The sequence below is a fragment of the Oryza brachyantha genome, chromosome 3 (genome assembly GCF_000231095.2).
Source record: "Oryza brachyantha chromosome 3, ObraRS2, whole genome shotgun sequence".
Classification (NCBI taxonomy): domain Eukaryota; kingdom Viridiplantae; phylum Streptophyta; class Magnoliopsida; order Poales; family Poaceae; genus Oryza; species Oryza brachyantha.
The window spans coordinates 10,385,750-10,410,206 of record NC_023165.2 but is presented as its reverse complement, the minus strand read 5'-3'; the positions used below and the strand labels follow the sequence as shown (position 1 = coordinate 10,410,206).

General features: G+C 43.3%; 2 protein-coding genes across 3 annotated transcripts; both read right to left on the bottom strand.

Annotated features, from left to right (window-relative positions):
- Positions 1 to 699: 699 nt before the first annotated feature.
- On the bottom strand, positions 700 to 4,361 carry LOC102717779 (zinc finger CCCH domain-containing protein 23-like). The gene is made up of 9 exons (XM_006649963.3): positions 3,137 to 4,361; positions 2,874 to 3,050; positions 2,577 to 2,762; positions 2,364 to 2,443; positions 1,970 to 2,236; positions 1,763 to 1,880; positions 1,350 to 1,565; positions 1,172 to 1,248; positions 700 to 1,047 (listed from the first exon to the last, which is right to left on the bottom strand). Exons 1-8 carry the CDS (start codon positions 4,054 to 4,056, stop codon positions 1,218 to 1,220), a joined length of 1,995 nt encoding a protein of 664 aa, XP_006650026.2. The 5' UTR covers positions 4,057 to 4,361; the 3' UTR covers positions 700 to 1,047; positions 1,172 to 1,217.
- Positions 4,362 to 17,784: 13,423 nt separating this feature from the next.
- Positions 17,785 to 22,075, bottom strand: LOC102717502 (zinc finger CCCH domain-containing protein 22). Of its 2 annotated transcripts, none has more exons than XM_040522497.1 (9): positions 20,694 to 22,075; positions 20,441 to 20,617; positions 20,139 to 20,324; positions 19,943 to 20,022; positions 19,557 to 19,817; positions 19,351 to 19,465; positions 18,965 to 19,189; positions 18,814 to 18,891; positions 17,785 to 18,695 (listed from the first exon to the last, which is right to left on the bottom strand). In XM_040522497.1, the coding sequence occupies exons 1-8, from the start codon at positions 21,653 to 21,655 to the stop codon at positions 18,855 to 18,857; spliced, it is 2,043 nt and encodes a 680-aa protein (XP_040378431.1). In that variant the 5' UTR covers positions 21,656 to 22,075; the 3' UTR covers positions 17,785 to 18,695; positions 18,814 to 18,854. The 2 variants fall into 2 exon arrangements, with proteins under 2 accessions (XP_040378431.1, XP_006650025.1); XM_006649962.3 differs by having other exon boundaries at positions 18,814 to 18,888.
- Between the last annotated feature and the right edge of the window lie 2,382 nt (positions 22,076 to 24,457).

Below are 24,457 nucleotides of genomic sequence, written 5' to 3'. Positions count from 1 at the left end.
CTTTACCCTCTCTTATTGGTTTTAAATAAGTTTATCTTTGAGTAATCATTTTATTCAAGTTTGTAAAAGTAGATAACAACTACAACTACATTGAAATTAGATAAAGTATCAATCTTATCTTTTCGTTTTTTATGCCTATAAGATAATTTAAATTTTCGATCTTAAATAGATTTTATGATTTTCATATCCTTAAATTTAAAATAGATTTTAGGGTTTTTTTATATTGGGTTTAGATCATAAATAACACATAAAGAAGCCAAACAATTACAGCATATGAGATAATTGCACTATAATTTAATAAAATAAACGTATCATAATCTTTTTATTTGTGTGGGGTCAAAGTTAGTACTTTACGAACGCGGTAAGTGGGAGACACTGATCTGTGATCTCACTAATCACCTGATGGAGCCGCACGGCCAAGTAGGACCTTGCGACCAGTAAAGAGCTTCAGAAGACAACTGCAAGGGCCATGTGCCCTTCTCCAGTTTCTGGGCTACCCCTGTCCTGCTGTCCACATATGACACTCTTACAGCTTGCAGGTTGTACTGCTGTTAAACATGTGAACCTGTGACGTGCACTTGCCTTGAGGATTAACCGCACATATCAGAAGAAAACTATACTAGTATAATACTAAAACCAGATATGGTGATTACAGTAGTCTGTAGTTGTTAATACATGGAAGTGAAGAACACAGTATGGTAATACTAACATCAATTGTCTGATGGCAGTAGTAAACAAAATAACTGCTAACTGCCACACAGTACTATATTCGCTAGTATAATTAGAGGCGCCACTGAATTATTTATATATATCATATATATAGTATATCACAATACTGCATATCTGCATATGCTGCTGCTTTTTTTTTCTTCCATCAGGCTAATGGCATCTTCTTCTCGTGTTGTTTAATGGAGCTATCCACTAAAAAGGTGAGAAGCTTAAAAGAGAAAAGAAAGGGGAGCTAAACATCCTAAAACACTACGCTGACGCTCCACTCCTTTTTTTTTACCCTATATTCCGCTAACACTTTCTTTGCTTCATATATTCCTGCAAAAACAAATTATACAAGAAAGAAGAAAACAGAAATAACAGCATAATTAGAATATTAGACGGGTAAAAAAGCCTAATTGGGAAGCATAGTACTGGGAATAAAGCAAGCCCAAGTGCTTACTATGATTTCTGGAGAGGGTTTCAGCCACTTCTATTGTGGACTTGCTTTACATCCCGATTGCCCCGTGCTCGGACAGCCTGCATATTGCATCCGTCAAATCATTCCGCTCGTATGATAGTAGATCATGACCAGTACAATCAAGTATAATCAACTGCTAAAAGTGGTGCCACAGCCATACCTGGGCATGGGGAAGAAGCAGGTCCTTGGCGACGGTATGTCCAACGTGGGAGGCCGGAGATGGCTGGTGACGCCGACTGAGCTGCTACCAACATTGCAGCCACTACCGCCGGCGAAATCTCCCTCGCCGGTGGTGGCCGGCGCGGCGGTCGCGGTGGAAAATGCGGTCGACTTGGTAGAGGAAGCGAACGGGCTGTCAGGCAAGTTGTGAACAGCACTGCGCAACAAGCATGAACAAGCAATGGTGATCAAGCAAAAGCTTTTCACTGCGCAACAAGCATGAACAAGCAATGGTGGTCAAGCAAAAGCTTTTGGCCACAGACCACATGAAGCTTATTTGTTCTTGAGTATACGGCATTAGTCCGAGAAACATGAGCAAGAAGAATACACGTTATGGTTGTAGTTAAAATCTACCTCTGGTCGCTACCAGCATTGCGGGTAGCCTCGACTGTGGGTACAGATTCTGCCTTACCGCCGCCATTGACAACCTTCTCCTCCGGTGGAGAGCCATAGCTTGCCATCAGTTGCTCACCTGAAAAGTATACAAGATACTGGAAATTCAAGAACTTGACCAGAAGACGACAATAGGGGGAGCTCGGTCAATGCTAGCTATGCTTTTACCACAGCTGGGCGGCGACTCAACAATGGTGGTGGCACCGGGAGGGCCGGAGGTGAAGCCATTGGCGATGGGCGTGGGTAGCGAAATTGTTGTTGTCTCTGCGGCATGGGCAGCAGCAGAAGATTTGAGGTCGAGCAGCTGGAGGCCAATAAGGCGGCGGCTGTGGAGATCAATGGCCTGCTGCAGCTCCGCCGCCTGCTGCTGCTCCTCCAGCTTCCGCCGCAGCATTAGCTCATTAGCGCTGTTGGAGTGCTGCAGCATCCTTGCACCTGACGAACACCAAACCGGAGAACGAAACAAGCATCGAATCAAACATACAGCTCTAGCAAACCACACTGAAGAGAAGCAAACAGGGCATCTAATGGATAAGGAAAGGTAAAGGCTGGATCTTTATACCGAGTTGGTGAAAATCGAAGGGGTCCCTGGCGTCTAGCCCCGGGGGCGACATGCAGCAGAAATCACCTTGCTGCTGCTTCCTGAGGTGCGGGAACAAACAACAAATCAAATGCATCAAAGTTGAAGGCTTGCCGTTGCAAGAAGCAATGTAACTGATTTTTCGAGCTTGACATAATCGAGAACCGCTGTTTTTAAGCCGCGCTTCAAGCGTACCTGTACTTGTCCGGGACCTTGCCCTTCTCCTTGTAGGGCTTGACGAGCACGCGGGCGTCGCAGATGAAATGCGGGTTGCCCTTGGCCAAGATCAGCTTCACCGTCTCTGGGTACACGAAGGTGACGAACCCGAACATGCGCTTCTGCTGGTACGGAATGCGCACGTCGTGCACCGGCCCGTAGATGCTGCAGCGCATTGCCAAGAACAGCAAAGAACCCCATCAGATCGCGTTCTAGCGAATCCGCCATGAAAGAAGGATCATTGCGACATGGCATGGCCATTGTTCGTACACATACCTGAAGTAGTTGGAGACGTCCTCCTCGCGGAACGTGCTGTCGGCCGGGAAGGTGAGGTAAATCTGGCGCGATCCGGGGTTCATCATGCTGGCGAAGTCGGCGCGGTCCAGACGCGGCCGACCCATGAACTTGTGCGCCTCCTCACCGCCGCCGAGCATCATCGCGGCCGCGGCGGCTCTTCACACGCGCAAGCAAGAAAGGTTGGAACTTTGAAAGCTTCTGGCTTGGAGAATGGAGGTTGCAATTTGCAAAGGTGGTAATACCTCTGGTTGTCGTTGTGCTGTTGCTGCAGCAGGAGGCTGAGGCACTTGCTGGTGGCGGACGGCGAGCCTGGGAGAGGGCCGGTGGGGGAGAACGGGAAGGCGGCGGGCCCGAGGTGCTGGCTCTTGGAGCGCGGGAGGAAATCCTGGCACTGCTGCTGTTCGGCGGCGGCTGCGTCCATACCGGCGACCGCGAAATCGTCGGAGAGGCCGCCGTGGACGAACCTGCAGCTGCTGCCGTTCTTGCAGAAACCCCGCGCGTAGTAAAGGCAAGGTTTCCAACCGAAGGCGTCGCCACCGCCCCCGCCGAGGAAGAGCTCGTTTACCGACGCGCTCCGGCGGTGACCAGGACCACCGCTGGGCCAGCACTCGGCTCCATCGAAGACCGGGAGAGCGTGCCCGGGGTTCACGCCTCCGGCTCCTTCGTGCAGGAACGCGAGCTGCTCTTGCAGCTGAAAGTCGTCAAGGAGCGAGTCCCCGCCGCGAGGAAAGAAGGGCGGCGCGGCCGCCGCGACTCCTGCGCTGTTCACCGGGCTCAGTTCCTCGCCAGCGCAGAGCAGCTCATCCGCGGCGCCATTGCTCATGCTATTACTCCTCGAGAACGGCTGCGCCTGCGCCCACGACGACGGCGAGGTCGCGGGCAGCGCCGGCGCGGCGCCGCGGCCGGAGCTCTGCCGCGAGAGCAGGAACGGCGCGTGGCCGGCCGCCGACACCGTGGGAGACGACGCCGGTAGGAGGGCGAGGTCCTTGCGCGCCTGGGCAATGACGCTCTGGAGCAGCGCCTCGGGGCCGAAGGCGAGGCGTATCATCTCCTTGTCGCCGTGGTCCTGGATGAGGAGGAACCCCATGATCTTGGCGGCGTGGTCAGGGTCCAGTGCCTGGATCCGTGAGAACACCACCTTGGTCGCCTCGTAGGCATCCATGGCCGCGCTACTACTTCCACCGCCGCTGCTCACAGGCGTCTTGCCTCTTCTTCTGGTCTTCCGTTCCACCTTTTACCCCCTTTCTCTCTGTTGGACTATCGGCGTTGTGTTACTTATTATAGCCTTAAATATACAGGAGCTAGCGAAACAAGCTCATTGTTACTGGTTGTAGAGCAAGATCGAGGAGGAGCTACCGAGCTGCTAGTAGTACACACTAGCTAGGGCTGCTCAGCGTGGCCCGGTTGCTCTCGGTAGCCTCCGCTTCCCGGAGCTGTGCCCCTGGAGCCACTGAGCTGAGCAGCTCCGTTTCGCCGAGCTCGCTCGAGTCGCTGCATTTGACGTGGTTATAAGGCTTTGGTGGGTTCGCTTAGAGCATGATTGCCGACCAGGGTATCTCTAACCCATAACATTAGATATAGTTTCTATAAATTTTTTATCATTAAGAAACTAGTACTAAACATTACTCTTGCAATGCAAACATCACAATTCCATATTTTAATTTAGTGCTATTTATCTCACATGATATCTTAAATGTTGTGTAGAAATCATGTCTCATGCAAGACATTTTCATTCTCTTTTCTCATTTATTCACTTGTCACATCATCTTTTATCCTAGATGACAACTTATTTAATGTTATGGACATCATCTTAGTCATTGGGTTATAAATGCACTAATAGCTCCAAATCATCTATAGTTAATCTAATAGTTAATTTATACGACTCATACCTATAAAATATTAATACATGGTCTCGTATATTATCCACAACTACGTCTTGCAGCCCGTGCTGCAGCTAACTACAAATTAATAGTTCACTGCTCTTTTCCCTCCTCTTTTATCTCTTTAAAATATGTTTGTACTTGACTTATAGTCTGCTATTATACTGCTCTTAGAAAAAATTACTACGCACACTCTCTTTTCTTCTTGGACCAATCAAATGCAACGGTGTAGAGGGCAAAAGAAAAACGCCATGGGCTTTAAATCCCAATTAAGAGAAAAATGTTTTATCGTATAAACATCACGCAAAAATCGCGTATATAAACTAGGGTTGGTTGGGTCATAGCACTCTGGTTTTTGTGGTTATTTGGTTTATAAATGAGATGAGATAGGATGAATGTTCGAACCACTATATTTTTTGCGAAATGGCACACAAAATTATATTTCTTATGTCTATTATTATTTAACACAACATCGGCAATTTATATATTATTTGGAACTTTAAACTATGTGATCTTTGTGTTTGTTTGGATTTACTCGGTTATTTGTATTGATATGATTTTTTTAAATGGCGTAAAACTCCATTTATCATTTATCTATTATTATTTAAAATGGCATAAACAATTAAAATATTACTTGTGTTAATATGAATAAATTATGATGAGTTATTTTTAAAATATGATTCAAACTTATTATTTTAATATAGAAAGTTAACCACATAAACCATTCCACCTCCATCCCAATATCCAAACGTGTCAAAGTATCATCGCTCCATTTCATCCTATCTCTCTATCAAAAAAAAAAGTTTAACTCATCCCTTCAATAAAAAAAAACCAACTCATCCAACAATACCAGATTGGCTCTAATCCATCTACCCGGTCCACAAACCAAACACATCCATAGGTCATGTACACAGAGATGAAGGTCGACACCCTCACTTTTTCTCCTTTGCTTATACTTATAAGTTAAATTTTAAATTTTCAACATTAATTATTGAGGTTGATTTTAGAATTTTTTTCACCATAGTTTATTTTTTAGCCTTTGTATATAGCTAATAACAAGTATATAAAAATTTTATTCATAAATTATTTTGCTTGATAAATGTCATTTGGCATTTTTACGACATATTTGCAAACAAAAATATTTTATGAATTATATATATATATATATATATATATATATATATATATATATATATATATATTTGTGTGTGTGTTATTAGAGATCTAAAAGCAAAGACTGAAAATTAAACTACGGTGAAAATACAAAATCAACTCCAAATATAAGAATAAAAATTAAATTTTGGCTTATGAGCATAAACAAAAATGGAAAGAAGGGGCCAAGGTAGTTTTGAAGGAAATTTAGATGTTTGCCTTCCTTTAGAATTTATTTCCGATAAGTATGTTTGTGACAAACAAAGTAGACAATGAATTCCTACGACAAGGTGGCAAATCCTCCACTTTAGAAAATATTATTGTGGGCTAAATTAAAGCAAATACTTATATTCCTTTGTCATCCGTGGGTCTACATATCTCAACTTTTCTTGAGGTCTAAGGGCACATAGGATTATGGAAACTAAAAGACAATATGTGTACGGTGCATAGTGGTTTAAAGTGCGCTGTATGGTATTATATATAGTGCAACCCCTGCAATTTCATAGTTCAGTCTTTTACCATGTACAAATTAAAACTTTACGTTAAGGACCCTACTAGAAAAATATTTGTTAGGCCGCGATTCATTCCCTCGGGTTATTAAGCCAAATTACATCTTTTTCCGCGCGTGCGTTCCCAAACCGCTTAATGGTGTATTTTTTCTGAAAAATTTATAGGAAAGTTGTTTTAAAAATCATATTAATCTATTTTTTATTGTTTAAACCAAATAATTAATTAATCATATATTTATTGCTATGTTTTTCCTGCCGGTTAACTACCCGCACCGCCGAACACGGCCTAAATCATCACTTTCTTCTCACCACCACTACTTTCTATGAAGTCCTAGGGAGACAGTCTAGAGGGGGTGAATAGGTGTCCTAAAAAATTGTTCGAAATGCAGTGGTCAATTGGGCCGGACCATCCAGTCGGGGCTCTCGGGTTAGGCCGAGAGCTCTAGCCGGACCGTACGGCTAGTAACACTGGACAGTCCGATCAGTAAAAAGAGAAACTTTAAAGTTCTCCTCTCTCAGTGGAGTTCCTGGGAACGTGCAGTGTGTGTGCAAAATATAAACACTAAAAGATCACACGAATAGCAAGAAACCAAGAAACACACAAAGATGGACACGAGAGATTTTATCTCGAACTTTGGATTCTTTGATTCTTCTCTCCGTTGAGGCGCTCCTCTGAGCGGGATCCCTCTTGATCCATTTCCTCTCTTGGCTTCCTCCCACAAGGCCGACACGGGTCTCCGGATTCACCCCTAGGCGCTAGCAAGCCCTTGATCGACCACAAATGTCAAGATCAAGACGTCTCGCCTAGCCATAACAAGAATCCACTAGAAATCTTACTTATTTCCTTGCGGAGGTTAGGAACCAACCTTCACAAACTCGATTCCGGGTGATCCACAAAGCTTGGAGGCTCGCGGGCGACGCATATTCATCTAGGAGCATGAACTCCAAGAGTAACAGACCACCGCATCTCCACATGCATCCATCCGTTGCTCAAGATCACTCACAAACACTCAAGATCTCTCATTAATCCTTAAACCCACAACCTAGGCTTAATCCTCGCCTTAATCACTCTAGGAAGTGCTAGGATTAGTGGGGGAGGCTTGGTAGGGGCTAGAACTCACCTAGGAACCCTAGAGTTTGAACTGGAAACCTCACCAACGGCTAAAATCCCGAGGTGGCTTATATAGGGTTGTGAAACGTCAGCTAGCCATTGGGTAAAGTTATAAGGGCCGGACTATTCAGGCCCAGGGGCCGAACCGTTTGGCCAGCACTTAGGCTCTAGCTAATGCTTGGGGCTAGACTGCCCGATCCTCACCGGACTGTCTGATCCAGGCTCTTTGGAATTTCCATCAAACAAGCCTCACACACTCATGACTCTCTCACGGATGCATGTAGCGACTTGGTGACCCCTCTTAATAGTATGGATTGTCCTATGACTCAAAAGCAAAAAAAACGTATTTTGATCGTCTTGACTCTGTTCACTTTTCGCCTTTTGGATCACTTCACGGTTTACTCAAATTCGTACATTCCGTACATGAGTCAAACTTCTCTACTTCTCTGCAACCACAACTTGTTAGTGCACACATGTTTTGACTAGGATTGTCATTAATCAACCAAAACCCGCTTTAGGAGCTAGATGCACTTTTATTCTAATCTCATGTCCTTACCTTCTACTCTAACGCAACTCCTCCCGTTGTCGACGGCCTAGCGCTCTCCATCCATTCATTGTCATTCTTCATGCTCTGCCGCTGCCGCTCTCTCTTCTCCACCATCACTGCTCTCACTTCTCCACCACAGTTCGGATGGAGAAACTCTACAATGACATATGGTTGATTAGGCCATCGAATGAGGTTGGCGGTGAGCTCACCAAATCTAGGATGCCGATTCATCCTAGACGTGGTCGTGATTGCGACGGTCTTCTCTATAGTCACGACAATGTCTTCTCATCAACTATGACAATAACATCTTTCCAGTTGTATCATGACATCTTCCTAGTAGCCAACGACGATGGAGGCCCTTCCGCACCACATGTGTGTGATTTGGTGTAGCATCTTTATTCCCTCCTCTCTTTCTCCATGGGGTGTCTCCATTATCTTCTATGGCATCGTGCCTTAGGTAAGTCATACTAATATGCTCGAAGCCATTATCGTTTTCTCTTGCACCCTCATTTTTTGGAGTTGTTTTTAGGATTTGTTTTAATCATAGTTTACTTTTTAATATTGGTTTTTAGATCATCAAGAACACATATATAAAAATTGTATTCATAAATTATCTTTCATTTCTAAATATGGTATTTAATTTTTTTTCAAACAAAACCAAACGACCGCCCCTTGTCTTGGTCAGGCGTGGTGGCTTAAAACCATGCTTCAGTAGTCATGCGCAGCAATTATATTGTGTAAAAACATAAATATACGCTGGTACATCCTATAAACTAAATGTCGAGACTTGAGAGCGTCCGATACTTTAAGGTTTTCAGGTTAAAGTTTTGATAGTTGGGAGTAGATGCGCTTAATGTTCCCTCCCTTCGATTGCCTCCAATGACGTGTTCATGCTAGCTTAATGCCTTCACGAGCAAAGAAAACCATTTCAGATGTGTTTGGTTCGTGAAATCGGTGGAATGGGTTGGATTCATCCCTGTTTCGTAGGATGGGTTGGTTTCATTTTCTGTTTGATTGGAGAGATGGGTTAGACTCTACTTTTTGTTTGGTTGGAGGGATGAGATGAGATAGAGTGAACATGTCACTTGTTTGATTCAATGGATAAATGTGAGATAGTTGGATGTAATTACCTCTCCACGATGAGTTGTCGAGGTTACCTCTTATATTCAAAATGAAATATTGATACTAGGATTAATATATAAATAATCTAAAGCAATTAAATATATAGTTATACATTTAAGATATTTTAAAAAATTTTAATAAAATAAAATGAACATTTCACAATATTTAGGATCCGTCCTGGGATAGATCCGTCCCACTGTTTTGGTGGGATGGGTTGAACTCGGATCTAAGAAGAATATTTTTCTCCCAAGTCCAACCTATCTTATTTATGCACGAACTAAACATGGTCAGAGATGGATTAGCTCTATTCCAATCCGCCACATCGGTGGAACCAAACACATCCTTCACCGGTGTAGGCAAGACCTTGAACAATTTTACCATAAATACCCTGATGTCACCAAATGAGTTTCTTGTCCTGCATTGTGTTGCCGTTGTAGTGCAGGTCGCTTGCAAAGTTTAGCAATACTAGTGTAGTAGTTTACACAGGTACGGAGTACTCACGTTGTAGCAGTTATTTTCAGTTGACTTAGCTCTACCTACAGAAATATCACTCATTAATGAAGAAGCAAGTGAGCGCTCCCGAGGAGGAGGAACCAGCGACCGATTGGAGGAGGAGGAAGCAGCAGCCGGAAATGTTTTCGGCAACACAAGAAACAACAGTACTCTTGACCATTCCTCAGCCACTGGTCTATCGTACATGCATGCATGCAACTATGCAGACAATCTGAAAAAATACTGATATGATGAACGGCGAAACCCATAATACAAAAACAACCGCAAAATCTAAAGTTGCTGACACCGTGCAGGCAAAAAGAAAAAAAAATCCTACTCTCTCTGTTTTTGGACATTAACTTCTGAATTTACTTTTTAACCCTCCGTATCATCAAAAAAGTTTGTACAAATATGCAGACCCACTCATTTGCCACCATCAGGGTTTACAAAACCGTCTATGAAGCCGAAGTCGCCGCCCAATGGTAGAACAATAACCGCGCCGTCAAAACCGTCAAAAATTCCCAGATCAAATATTTGAATTTAAATTTTTAGACTTTGCACGAGAAACTTTGTATCAAGGTATACCATGATATCTACGATTTTATCATGATAATTGTATAGCTTTCTACGGTTACTATATGATTTAAAGTAAAAAAGCACGGCTAGTTATATCAAACTTTTTAAATTTAGGTAAATTTCACTCAAATAAAATCACTGGGCACGAATAATGGTAACCGGCAGTTTAGTCGATCGCAACAGTATGATATTATCCTCCACACGTATTCACCTTGGCGCGTATCTGTGTCGATCAACTACACAATCTAGCGGTGCCTCTAATGGTGTTCTCGCATCAATGAAAGAAACACCGTGCGCAGATCTGCTAATGTGTACGTACGGCTAGGGCTTAGTGCTGGAGGAGGACAACTAGATTTTTTTGTCTATCGATTAGCCTCCTCACCCCTAAATATATAAGATCCAAAAATACGCCTCTAAGACCCACAGGATGATAGGAGTCCTACTCAAATTTCTATCATAATTGAGCCTCTTTTGGACCACCATCCAATTCCCTTATTTCAGTTGGTAAAGTGTATGACCCATAGATTCATTTTTACTAGATTACAACCTAAAACTACTTTTTGATCCGCGTGTGAATAGCGGCTACTAACAAAATGTATTTGCCCATCGAGCAAGCATAAAAATCATATTAGTTAAACCTATAGTATATCTGGTATTAGTTTCTTTACCTCGAGATATTTATTAACCTCAAGGCTATATATGTGTAATACATTCAATAGCTCAATCATTTACTTGATCATGTAATAGATTAATTAACTTATTATTGACTCCTCAATCACCTCTAGCATGACGATGCACTTCTACAATATATAACATCAGGGGGATGAGATACCTCTCCAATAGAAATGTCAAATCATATCTTGATTATTCACGTCCCACTGTATGTTTCGTAGTATGTCCGAAAACTATTTTTGTTACTGCCTAATTACGAAGTACTCCCTCCATCCTAAATTGATAGTCATATAAGAGAAAACTAGAAATCATAAATTGATCATCATATAAGAGAAGAGAGCCTATTATGCATTAATTATAGTGTGAAAAACCATTTAGTTAACACGCACATTAAATGTTTGTATGCATCTATCCAATCAGCTTTGATGTGCATGCAGCTTGGGATTTGTAACTCTATTCTTCCAATGCTAATTAAATAGATTCTTGGTCTTTATACCTAGACTTTATATGATGATTAATTTGGGATGGAGGAAGTAGCGTTTAGCAGTCTCTAACCAATCCACCGTGGATGTTGGGAGCTAGGATAGCACTAACGATAAATCACATATAACTCTTACAGTGTCTCCTGTGGATGTATGCAACACAGGGTCCAACATGTGACCACATTATCGATTTGATATCTTCATGCCATAATCCATGATCGTCAGTCGATCGTATAATCACATTTGTTACATATGTGATATTTGATCAGATTTTCTTTGAAAAAACAATAATGTAAAATAATACATGATTAATATATTTATAATTAACTATAGGACATATCCTCGCTAACATCCATACTGATCCGAGATTATATCGTGGGTCACGAACACAAGTGCAAGGCAACAGGGCAGCAGCCTGCAGCGGCATCGCTGTTCCATCCTCCGTTTCGTCGCGTGCAAAACTGCAAACGACACGGCACGAGAGGCCACGCCGGGCGCCGGGCGCTGGCGCACGGAAAAAACCGGCCGCGGCTCGAGGAAAATAAAAGGAACCATCACCGTGCACGGGAGGGAAAGGAATCCGGCGCATCCGCCGTGCCAGCGCGGAAACAAACACGCAACGCACGGTCACCCACGCACGGTTCTGGAATCCTGCCTCGGAAGCGGCGACATGACTGCAAGGCAACACCACAGGTCACAGGTTGCTGGATAATCCCTGCTTGGATAGTCAGAGCAAGTTCAAATATAATAGTCAAATACTATCCCCAATTTATCTATAGCCAATCTAATAGTTAATTTATTTAATAATTATTTACAAAACATTAATACATAGTCTCATATCACATGGTGTCTTAGAGCCCATGTTGTACCTAGCTACAAATTAGTAGCTCACTACACTTCTCTTTTATATTTTATCTTTTTAAAATATATTTATAGCTGGCTTATAATTTACTATTATGCTTGCTCTAAGAGCAACTTCAATAGTATAGCCAACTAGAACTAACTTTAATTCATCTATACTCAAGTCAATTCATATAATATCAATCTACACAACATATACTACAAGTTATACACACATTGTGTTTGGATTCTGTGCTGCAACTGGCACAAATCTACAGCGCACTGCTCTTCTCTCCTCTCATATCTCCATAAAATATCTTTATAACTAACTTATAGTCAGTTATTGTACCAACTCTAATAGTACTGGTACGCACGACCTCCGTTTCATAATAATTTTATTTTTTTATTTCTCTGTCAAAAGTTTGACCATTCGTTTTATTTAAAAAAATTATATGACTTTAAAAAATTAGTCAGTACTATTCATGATTTACCATCTAGTAACAATAAAATATTATTCATGATTTATATCTAGTAACAATAAAAATATTAATCATAAAAAATTTAAATAAAACGAAGAGTGAAAACATTATACCTAAAAACTAAAAAATGAACTTAATATGGGACATAGTGGTAGCAAGTTTTTAGAACATCATTATCTATGCTTATGGATACTGCTTTCTTCGTTCCATAATATAAAGCACAACAATCACTAACTCAAAGATCAAGAAAGAGTTATAACTCTCTTCTCATTTAGATTACCTAAGTGCACAACGTGGTTGGAAGTTTTGATGATGAAAAATATGCTAGTTAATGTATACTTGCATGTACGCCTTATATTATGGGATAAAGAAAAAAGTGGTTATATCTTATATTAGGCTAGTCCCAATGCATAGTTTTATGACATAGTTACTAATACTGTAAACTAGGTAACCGAGCCAGATGAGTTTTATGGGGATGAAACTCCTCTCTCATCTCATGAAACTCTCTTATTTAATAACTCTCATTTAATAACTCTGTAAAGTCAATAATTTTACTGACGTAACATTCTATTTAGTGTTTATGATACTTTAATAAAATATGTATTGAGATTGATATTACGGAATGGATGGAGTATTCACAAATCACAAAGCTCGTATGAACACACTTGTCTGGACAAGTTTCGGCCTGTTTTGGGCCTTTTGGCTAACTACGGCCTTAATCACGCAGCATACTTGACTCACTGTCTGACACGAGTAAGCCCGTAAGCAAATAGTGGTCGCCATCGCCACGGCTCTCATCCAAGTTGGCCCCTGATGCTTTGATCTCTTGAACTTGGTCGGCGCCGAGGATATCCGCTTGGTCGTGCCGCATACTACTAACATTTATTTCATTCTCTTTTCATATGGTACAATTTCGATGCACATTATGACCCCTTCACATCACATTTGCGCCATCGCATGCACGCGTTATCTACACCGTTTTGACCGACCCAATTAGATAGGAATTGACGTGGAGATATGATCAAATCAGGAGTTTTTTTTTCCTATTCGTACAGTTCTTTAGTTACAGACTTACAGTGATATTCAATCTGATCAGTTTCTTACCCTTGGAGCATCTTTAAAAAATACATAACTTCATGATACTAAACTTTATGAATTAAAAAAAATGTCTCCAATAGATATCTAAACTTTCACCCGATATTTGCTCATGTCCGGTCAATTCGTCCGGGTGATCAAGATTTGGAGAAGTTCTTGACTATCTCAAATCCCCTCGTCGACGTGAAAAATTAGCAGATCATGCCTTTTACTCCACTCCCACAAACCATTCTCCATTCCGTTCGCTCCTACGGGATATCATTTTTCTTTCATGTCGTCCCTCGAAATTTTACCTTGCAAATCTTTCACACAGCTTGATTTATCATTGTTTGTCCCCTCATCGAGATTGAACCTGATCAAACTTGCTATATAATTATGATAGTAGTTGTCAATAGGGGTGTAAGTGGACCCAGCGGCGGAGGTGGCATGGTGGCGGGAGGGTCTTGAGCCCTCGCTACCGGCACCGAACCCATGGAGACCCTCTAAGCCCTCTACAAATTTCCTCTATGGTTCTATGGGATGGTGGATAGAGTTCTTCAGTTTGTGGCTAGAGGTAGAAGATGAAGTTAGTTGGACCATTATGAAAAGAAGCACAACAAATTCGTTTCCTTGGCCCAACCCACTCAGAACACAACCATCAACATCTAACCGTCTATTTTTATCTGTTTTCATCCAAACCATCCATTCTCACCCCAATCCACATCTCCTCCTCCCCATCACAATACCCCAAACCTCACTCACACCCACCCAATCCCAAGCAGCGGGTGACAGATGCATGGAGCGACGGAGGTGGCCGGCAGTTGGCGATCGACGGTGGCACGCAGGAGTGGGCCGAGCGGCGAGGTGGCTGGCGGCGGGACGCCTGCGCGCGCGGTGTGGTAGGGAGGCCGGCACGCGCGGCATGGCGGAGGGCGGCAGGGGCGCACCCGCATGGAATGGTAGCTAGTTTGTTCAGCCCCCCTATGATTTTTTCCTGGATTCACCCTTGAGTAGACCAATTCTGCAATTGACAAACTCGAGTACAGACCAATTTAATGGGTTAAGTGGGTTAACGGACTAACCAATTAAACCCTAGTTACCAACAACTCCAAGCGGTGGACTCCTTGTCCACGCATGGCATAGTACTACATACTACGTAGCCGCTCGGATGTATCCTGATTCGTTCTGGTTATTGTGACTTCTGCACGGTTTCTATGCGCTTAGTCACTAAAGGTTTGTCTGATGTATCTGTTGTGTAGTTGCGCTACTGACATGTAAGTGACTCAAATGTGCATACACTTCTTAGATGATCTGCTCTCCTTGTCCACAGTTCACACAGCCACGAAAAAACAAGGCCACGGGGAGAGGACAAGACAAAATTGCATAGGTGTGTTCATTTTTCTGAATCTATTTGTAGGGGCGAACCTAGCCAAAAAATCAAGTATAGACATCTCATTAGAATTTTAGTGTGCTATAATTTACTTACTTACATATTAATAATACACTAAGTATTAAATTTAAGTGGGGTCCTAGATGTTGATCCAGGCTTAGAACGATTTCCCATGGAGTACTTGCCTTGGCCCATGAGAAATGCAATCGAGTTCCATTTCTGGTGGGCCAGGCTCAAAGCTGGCCAAATTAATAATAAAATCAGGGAATGATTAGCATATATTAAGTCATATTAATATTAATTAAATTATAAAAAGATTAAAATGGCAGGTAACATCTATTAAATTGTTTATGAGACCACTAAATTTTTTTATATGTTTTTCTTATTTATACTACTTATTTAAAATCTTTAATGCAATCAAAAAATATAGGCCTATCATAACCAACCAGCCAAACAAGACACACACTTGTATTCCCACGTCCTGATTGAGTATACCCTATATAATTCTCATGGGCGAGTCCGCGATGGACCAGTGGTGCTGTGCGTCCGGGCCGGCGTCCGCTGTAGGTGACATGCATTGCCTGACGGCCAGTGTTGCCTTCGGGTTTTGACTCGTTACGTAGGCGACGATTGCCTTTGCCCCGAGCCTCTTTGGGTTAATGAGTTCTGACATGTGCGTGTGATCTGTCCTGTTGAACAACTTACGGTTTTCTCTTATCGCTATAGAAACTACAGGAGCCAATGAAAACTGTGAAGGCACGCGTTGCTCGCTCCACGGAGGCTTTTAATTTCTTGTCACTATTTATCACAACCCCTTAATCCTTCTCACATCTACAGTGACGGGAGAGCATCAAATCTATTACCACTCACCATGTAAAAGTGGCAAATAGTTAAATTTTCCCTACTACGAACTACGCCCTATATCCCACAATAAACCAACTCTTTGGTTTTCATGTCTAGTGTTTAACCATCCGTTTTATTTGAAAATTTTTTAAGAAATTGAAAAAAATTAGTCACACGTTAAGTAATATTCATAATTTATCATCTAATAAAAATAAAAATGTTAATCGTAAATTTTTTTAATAAGACGAAGAATCAAACACTATAGGTAAAACATAAAAAAATAGTTTATTTTGGTACGGAGGGAGTGCGTACTGGAGTAGTAGCAGTATCAAAGTAGTGGTCTACGACTAGAGGAATAGCTCTACGCGGCTGCTGCAATTCGGTAGTACTGAGCTAGTCGCTCTCTCCTAAATTAACTTCATTTTTACTAATAACTATGATATCAATAGGAAAATAAAAATACTATAATATCCTTTACTTATCAAATACAATCCCAACTTTACTTATTTCCAACATATATTTATTCTTTTACAATCTCTTATACAATGATTAATAAAAATACATTTATTTTAGAACAAGCTAAAATAAAAAGGTAATCTTATTCAGGGACCAGTAATTCCGTAGCACAGAGCCACAGACATGTTGGCCTGCGAATGGGCCAAGACACGTACTGTCGCCGTTGGACTCGATAAAAGCCTGGGGACTCATCGCCTGCGTCGCCCACATGGGGGTGACGAAGCCTGCCACTGTGGGCCCTTTCCCTGGGCCCACCACCTCCATCAACACCTTTTTACCCCCTCGCACACCTGGGCCTCCAGCCCACGCTTGATCTACCTCACGTACTACAGCAGTACTACTGCCTACTAGTCTCTGGAGGTGTACCGCAGTACTGGTGGTGGTAGTAACGCTGTTCTTCTTTCTCTCCCGGTGCAACGGATGATAATGACTTGATGAGAGGCATCATGGTCATCATCACTCGTCAGGTAGTGTACTATTTACCATCTAATCTTTTAGTCTATACTTATATTTATAAGCTAAAATTTAAATTTTTAATTTTAAATTTAAAGTAATTTTGAGATTCCTGCACTGTAGTTTATTTTTTGGGCATTGTTACTGTGCCTTCGACAAGAAACGTAGTAGTGCAGTAAAATTTAAATCTTACCAAATATTTGCATAAGTATATTAAATATTTTATTTAAAACTTTAATAAGTTATACTTAGCAATTTATCTATTTTAATATGAAATATTATGCACAAACTTATTACAATGTTATATATTTTAGTTCTAATTTTATCCTTATAAAACTTCTACTACACTACTGTCAGCGTAGTATAAGAAAATCAGATCCGTGGAATCTAAAATAACGAACGACTCACGATTACGAAAGGGTACCTTAGATTTTTTTTTAGTTTTGACTTTGATCGCTAAAGTACGTATATAGAAATTTATTTATAAATTATTTTGTTTGTATATATGTCGTTTGATTTTTTACGAAAGGAGCAAACAATAACCCCCCAACCTGTGATGCGCACGCCCAAACCGACAAAGGATGCAGCGTTTACGTATCATAGGCGAAGTCAAGACGAATCTAGCGATCATCAACTTGATCACCCTACCTTGCTACTACAAGGTGCATGCCTTCTTGCATGTCGGCTTGATTGGAAGATTTTGCGGCGCTCCAGTTTGGGCCACAAAAAAAGTTGGCATCAACGTAAAACACTAACCACGGGGAAATTAGCAGATTAATAAATTAACACAAGCCCTTCGTTCCATTCCATCCATTGGGGCCCTTCTTTTTTTTTTTTACAGAGCGACAAATTAGTTGGGACAACTTTCTTTCATTTTCTTTCTATAGAGAAAAGAGCAGATAGACAGCTACGCTAACAGGTACTAATCTACAGAAGAAGCAGTAGGTTCATTGAGCAAAAAGACCTGAAAAACAAAAGGAGGTTCAAAGAACAAAGAAAAGGCGTCCTTTGTACAAGTGGCCTGCATCTGCTAAGGGGCGCAAATAACGCTGGTCGACAGCTGACCGAGGCGATGATGAGTGGGATCTTGCCACTCTCTTGACTCCTGATCAAAACAACATGGCCAAGTAGGAGCAAAAAGAGATATTTATAGTATAGCACAAATAGAAAACTTCAGACAACTTCTTGCCATGGCCATGTGATCCTTCTCCGGCTTCTTCTGGGATTTGCATTTGTCCATGATATCTGCATCCCCTGCAGCTAGCAGGATTCGCTTGTGTTACATGTGACTTGTAGCCGCTACTGGCCTTGTGGACTAGTAGTAACTTCAGGGTAAGTAACCTCAGCTTTGATGAACTGAGTAAGCATCAACTATATTGTTGATGGCAGTTGTAATTGCTTTAGTTCTACTAATTGTAACTGGATTGCTTTTATATAATATAATATATATAAATATATTAAGTATCTCACAACACTGCATGTCTGCATCTACTGGCTTTTTTCCTAGTCAAAGGCTAATGGCATCTTCACTTGTGGTTTTAATAGAACTACCCACTAAAAAGGGCAACAAAAAAAGAAATAAAGAAGGGGGCTAAACACTATGCTGACACTTCACTCCTTTTCTCCTATATTCCACTATCGCTTTTCTTTGCTTCTTGTGTTCCTGTCAGAGGCAAATAGAAAAAAAGGAGTGGGGAAAGAAAAAAGACAGAATAATCAGAAGGTGAAAGGCTTATTATTTTGGAAGCATAGTGGGAATAAAGGAAGGATTAAGTGCTTACTATGATTAGGCTGGGGGATTCACTCATCCATTGCAGAAACTTTACATCCCAATCGCTCCGTGATCGGAGGCCAGCCTGCTTGTTGCATTCACCAAAATCATTTCAAGCAATTGATCACACGATATCCATGAATTCAAGTATATGGACATACCGGGAAACCGAGAAGAAATCTCTTGGGGAAGGTATATCCAAAGTAGAGGGCCGCAGATGGTTGATTCCACCTCCAGCATTAGGGCCGGTGTTGACACCTACATGGGATGCACTGCAGCTACTTGTGGGGACGACGCCGGTATCAGTGTTGGTGAAACTTTGGTGAGCAGATGCAGAGGTCCTAGTCGGGGAAGCAAATGGGCTGTCCGGCAAATTGTGCTCCAGGCTGCAGAATATCCACATATCAAATGAAGCCATGAGCCACTGAAGCAGCCAAACCTTTTTAGCTTGTATGTGTATCAAATCATGAAAGCTAGCTAACTGCAAGAATAATAGGCAAACAGAATGGTGATGATGGTCTGTTTACTGTAGTTAAGTTAGATCCACCTTTGGTCGCTGTCAGCATTCAGGCTCCCCTCACCAGCAGATTCCTCCTTATCACCTCCCCCGTTGACCATTTTCCTCTCTTCTGTGAAGTAGCCTGTGCCCTTAAGCTGCTCGCCTATTCGATCAAGATATTACCAGGATCAGTGGTGCTGGATGCACTTGTTTTACATGCAGCAGACAGGCCGTCCGACCGAAGTAATGCATACCAGAATCAGGCGGCGACTCGACCACGGAGGTGGCAGCTGGCTGAGTCGAAACGAAGGCATTGGCAGTGGGCGCTGTCATCACCATTGCCGTTGTCGCCGCGGCTGCAGCTCTAGACTTGAGGTCGAGGAGCTGAAGGTCCATTATGCGCCGACTGTGGAGCTCAATGGACTGTTGGAGCTCAGCAGCCTGCTGCTGCTCCTCCAGCTTCCTCCGAAGCATCAGCTCGTTCGCGCTGTTTGAGTGCTGCAGCATCCTCGCACCTGGCAATGCACGTAGCAAACTTTCAGTCAGCAATTTGCTCCACTGCACTACTGTCAATATCAAGCAGGCATCTTATTACAGACTACAGAGAGTTGGAGGCAAGTAAAAATTAGGATCTTTTTACCGAGCTGATGCAGATCGAATGGATCTCTGGCGTCCAGCCCAGTTGGGGTCGCGCAGCCGGAGAAGTCACCTTGATGTTTCCTGCAAAATGACGGGGAAAAAAAATGGTAAGCCACCAGGAAAACAGCGTGCACGGATACAGTTGCAGTGTAAAGAAACCGAATTGAAACGCCGGAACGTGTCTCAAGCGTGCGTGCCTGTACTTGTCTGGAACCTTGCCCTTCTCCTTGTAGGGCTTGACGAGCACGCGGGCGTCGCAGATGAAATGCGGGTTGCCCTTGGCCAAGATCAGCTTCACCGTCTCTGGGTACACGAAGGTGACGAACCCGAACATGCGCTTCTGCTGGTACGGGATGCGCACATCGTGCACCGGCCCGTAGATGCTGCAGCGCATTGCCAAGAACAGCAAACATCCCCATCAGACCGCCTTCAAGCGAGTCCGCCATGAAAGGAGCATCATTGCAACATCCGCATTACCAACCCAACCCCGGACACATACCTGAAGTAGTTGGAGACGTCCTCCTCGCGGAACGTGCTGTCGGCCGGGAAGGTGAGGTAAATCTGGCGCGATCCGGGGTTCATCATGCTGGCGAAGTCGACGCGGTCCAGGCGCGGCCGCCCCATGAACTTCTGTGCCTCGTCGCTGCCGCCCAGCATTAGCGCGGCTGCCGCGGCTCTGCACACGCGCAATCGAGAAAGGTTGGAACATTGGAAGCTTTGAGGTTGGGATATGGAGGTTGTAAAGGCGGTACCTTTGGTTGTCGTTGTGCTGTTGCTGAAGCAGGAGGCTGAGGCACTTGCTGGCGGCAGACGGCGAGCAGGGAAGGGAGCCAGTGGGGGAGAACGGGAAGGCGGCGGGACCGAGGCGCTGGCTCTTGGAGCGGAGGAGGAAATCCTGGCACTGCTGTTGCTCGGCGGTGGCTGCGTCCATGGTAGCGCCCGTGAGAGCGGCGACGTCGTCGCCATGGACGAACCTGCAGCTGCTCCCGTTCTTGCAGAACCCGCGCGCGTAGTACAGGCAAGGCTTCCACCCGAAGCCGTCGCTGCCGCCACCGCCGAGGCACAGCTCGTTCACGGACGCGCTCCGGCGGTGCCCAGGGCCACCGTTCGCCCAGCCGAGGCTGTACGGGAACATCCCGCTGCTCTCGCCAGGGCCGGGGCTCCGGCACTCGGCTCCATCGAACGGCGGGAGAGGGTGCCCGGGGTTGACGCCCCCGTCGTTGAGGAACGCGAGCTGCTCCTGCAGCTGGAAGTCGTCCAGGAGAGCGTCCCCGCCCCGAGGAAAGAAGGGCGGCGCGTTCGCCGCGGCGCCTCCTCCGCTGTTCGCCGGACTGATTAGCTCCTCCCTAGCGCCCACCACGTCATCCGCGGCACCATTGCTCCTCGAGAACGGCTGGGCCTGCGCCCACGATGACGGCGACGACGCGGACAGCGGGGACGGAGAGGGCGCGGCGCCGCGGCCGGAGTTCTGCCGCGCGAGCAGGAACGGCGACTGGCCGGCCACGGTGGGGGACGACGCCGGCAGGAGGGAGAGCTCCTTGCGAGCCTGGGCCATGACGCTCTGGAGCAGCGCCTCGGGGCCGAAGGCGAGGCGGATCATCTCCTTGTCGCCGTGATCCTGGATGAGGAGGAGCCCCATGATCTTGGCGGCGTGGTCAGGGTCCAGCGCCTGGATCCGGGAGAACACCACCTTGGTCGCCTCGTAGGCGTCCATGGCCGCGCCCAAGAAACGCCCGGAGCAACAAGTTCTTCTCCCCCCTCCTCTCTCCACACACACGCGCGCGCGCACACACACACCGCTGCTCCTCACGAGCTTCTCGCCTTCACCTCACACCTTTACCCCCCTTTTCCGCTGGTGTTGTGTAGTGCCTACAGCCTTAAGTAGCGCAGATGCCGCAGCAAGAAGAGCTAGTAAAACAAAGTAGCTGGCGCAGCTTGGCTCGGCCCGGTTGCTCGGTAGCCTCCGCTTCCCGGAGCTGCGGCAGTGAGCAGCTCCATTTCCGAAACTTTGGTGCTTAGCCGCGGCCTATCACCACGCCATGCACCTCACGCTCCCCGCGTTAAGCAGAGCAAATCACAGTGGCAGCTGGACCTTCTCGCCCTCGCCTCGCCTCGCCTCGCGTCTCTCGGGGATCGGACGACAGGGGGGGGGGGGGGGGGGGGGGGGGGGGTGGGTTTCTTGGGCTTGGAACTTTGTACTGTTGCGGGGACGAGCTGGTACTGGGATGATGGGGCGGCGTGTAATTGCCATTGTTTTTTTTAGGGTGTTTGCGGCAATGTACACGCCCAGTCGCCCACTCAGCTTTGCTGTTACTCACCATGCTTATCAGAGAGGAACAAATTATATGTGGCTCCATTTCCCACCGGTTAACCGGACACCGCAGCTCCCCCGCTCCGCCCCCCGTCGCCATTTTCCTAAGCGCGAAACTTCCTCGGTCACACTTTTGTTTCGACTCCGAGCAATTCCCGATGTAAAACTAAGGGCACTTTTGGTATATTTAAATATTTTTCTATATATAACCTTAATTTTAACTATTATGAAATTACTAATAAATACCCCTTTCATCCCATAATATAAGGCATAACTATTTTATCTGTCTCAAACTCCATCCGTTCTAAAACATAAGACAAAACCATTTTACTCCTCCGTTTCAAAATATAAGCCGTGCATTAATTACATTGCTACGTGTATTGGTAAATAATAAACTAAAGTAAATATATAGCATGCATTGACTGGTTTGTACTAAGTAAATGTATGGTTAACTATTTTTTGATCTTTGTATACAAGGTGGTTGTGTCTTACGTTTTGAAACAAACGGAGTAATATAAGCCGTGCATGTATGTATGCATTAAATAACATAGGCTATGTTTAGTTTCCAAAAAATTTCCCCTAAAAACATCACATCGAATCTATGGACATCTAAATAGAGCATTAAACATAGGTCGTGTTCGGCAAGGGGCATAAGCTATCTTATTCTCTCGTTTTCTACGCACACGCTTCCCGAACTACAAAACAATGTAATTCTATAGGAAAGTTGTTTTAAAAAATCATATTAGTCTATTTCATATTTTCTTAATAATTATTAATTAATTAATCATATACTAATCTATTACTATGTTTTCTGCACCAGATAACTAACCCCCTCCCCTCTCTTACCGAACGGAGCCATAGATGAAACAAAAAACTAATTGCATAGTTATGTGAGAAATCGTAAAATGAATCTTTTGAGCCTAATTAATCTATGATTAGTCATAAGTGTATATATACACCTAGATAATCTAAATAGAGGTGGATATAACTATTTCTTGATTTTGTGTTAGTGGTAGTTAGGTCAGTCCCAATAGTATATTAATGATAGTTTCTATCCTTATTAAATAATTTATCACATAAGCAAAATAATGACATGACAATATAATTAATGAAGAAAGAGAGGGAAAACTCAGAAATGGTTTCCTCATAAAGAAACCAAGTCTTCTCTTCACTGAATACACTAAGAAACTATGAATTCACCATTGAGAATAAACTACTTTCTAGGGGCATGTGTCACGCTTACTATGGGTGAAATAATATTTAGTTAGGAGGGAGAAAGAGAAAATAATTATTACTCAAAGACACATCTACTGTAAAAAATGGTTTCTTATACTACGTTAACTTTGTCAGTTTTTTCCATCGGTACTGCCCTTAGAGCATATCCAAGAGACGTCTAAAATTGATCTCTATAACCAAATTTTAGAAATTAGACTAGAAAATATATCTCTAACAGGTTACCAAACACATTCCTAATATTTACCCATGCCTAAAATACTTCAATTGTATCCTAAATTTAGAGAAAAATATGGGTAACTAATACAAGTTATTTATTTTTAGATTTCTGTTGGAGAAGTGTTTAATTTGTATGCCCAATACTTTTTAGATGAACCCAATACAACCTTTTTAACAGCAAAATATTTGCATTCTCTTATAGATGCTCTTACGTCTTACATTATTCGATAAAGCGAACAGTAAGATACACACATTTTTATAGAAAAGTTGGCATCAATTCTAACGTCTCAGAGTTTCCGTGGTATCTCCCTTTCATCCAATTTTTATGTGTTAGCTATAATAGATCAAGAGATAAAATTTAATGTGAAAAACCCTTCGTGATCGAGAGGAAAAAATTACGGAAGACCAAATCCACTATGGGACTACATATGCAAGAGTGGCATATATTTATATGCGGTGTATGGGATTAGAACTAGTATTGTAACAGGACTAGATATTTGAGGCATAATCTAACATTGTGTTTTCCTCTGATCTATCAAGAAGATCATTTTTGTGTTTTACAAACTTTGATTTTACAATATTATTGATCATATTTTTTTATTACCTGTTTTCTCAATATCGTGTTTGAAGAAAGCCGTGCATGTGTTCCATATATTTTGAATATACAAATTACTTTTATCTCTTAAGTAATACTCCCTCCCATTTCATTCGTACGACGTTGGAGGGAGTATTGCGTCATACATTTATGTATGG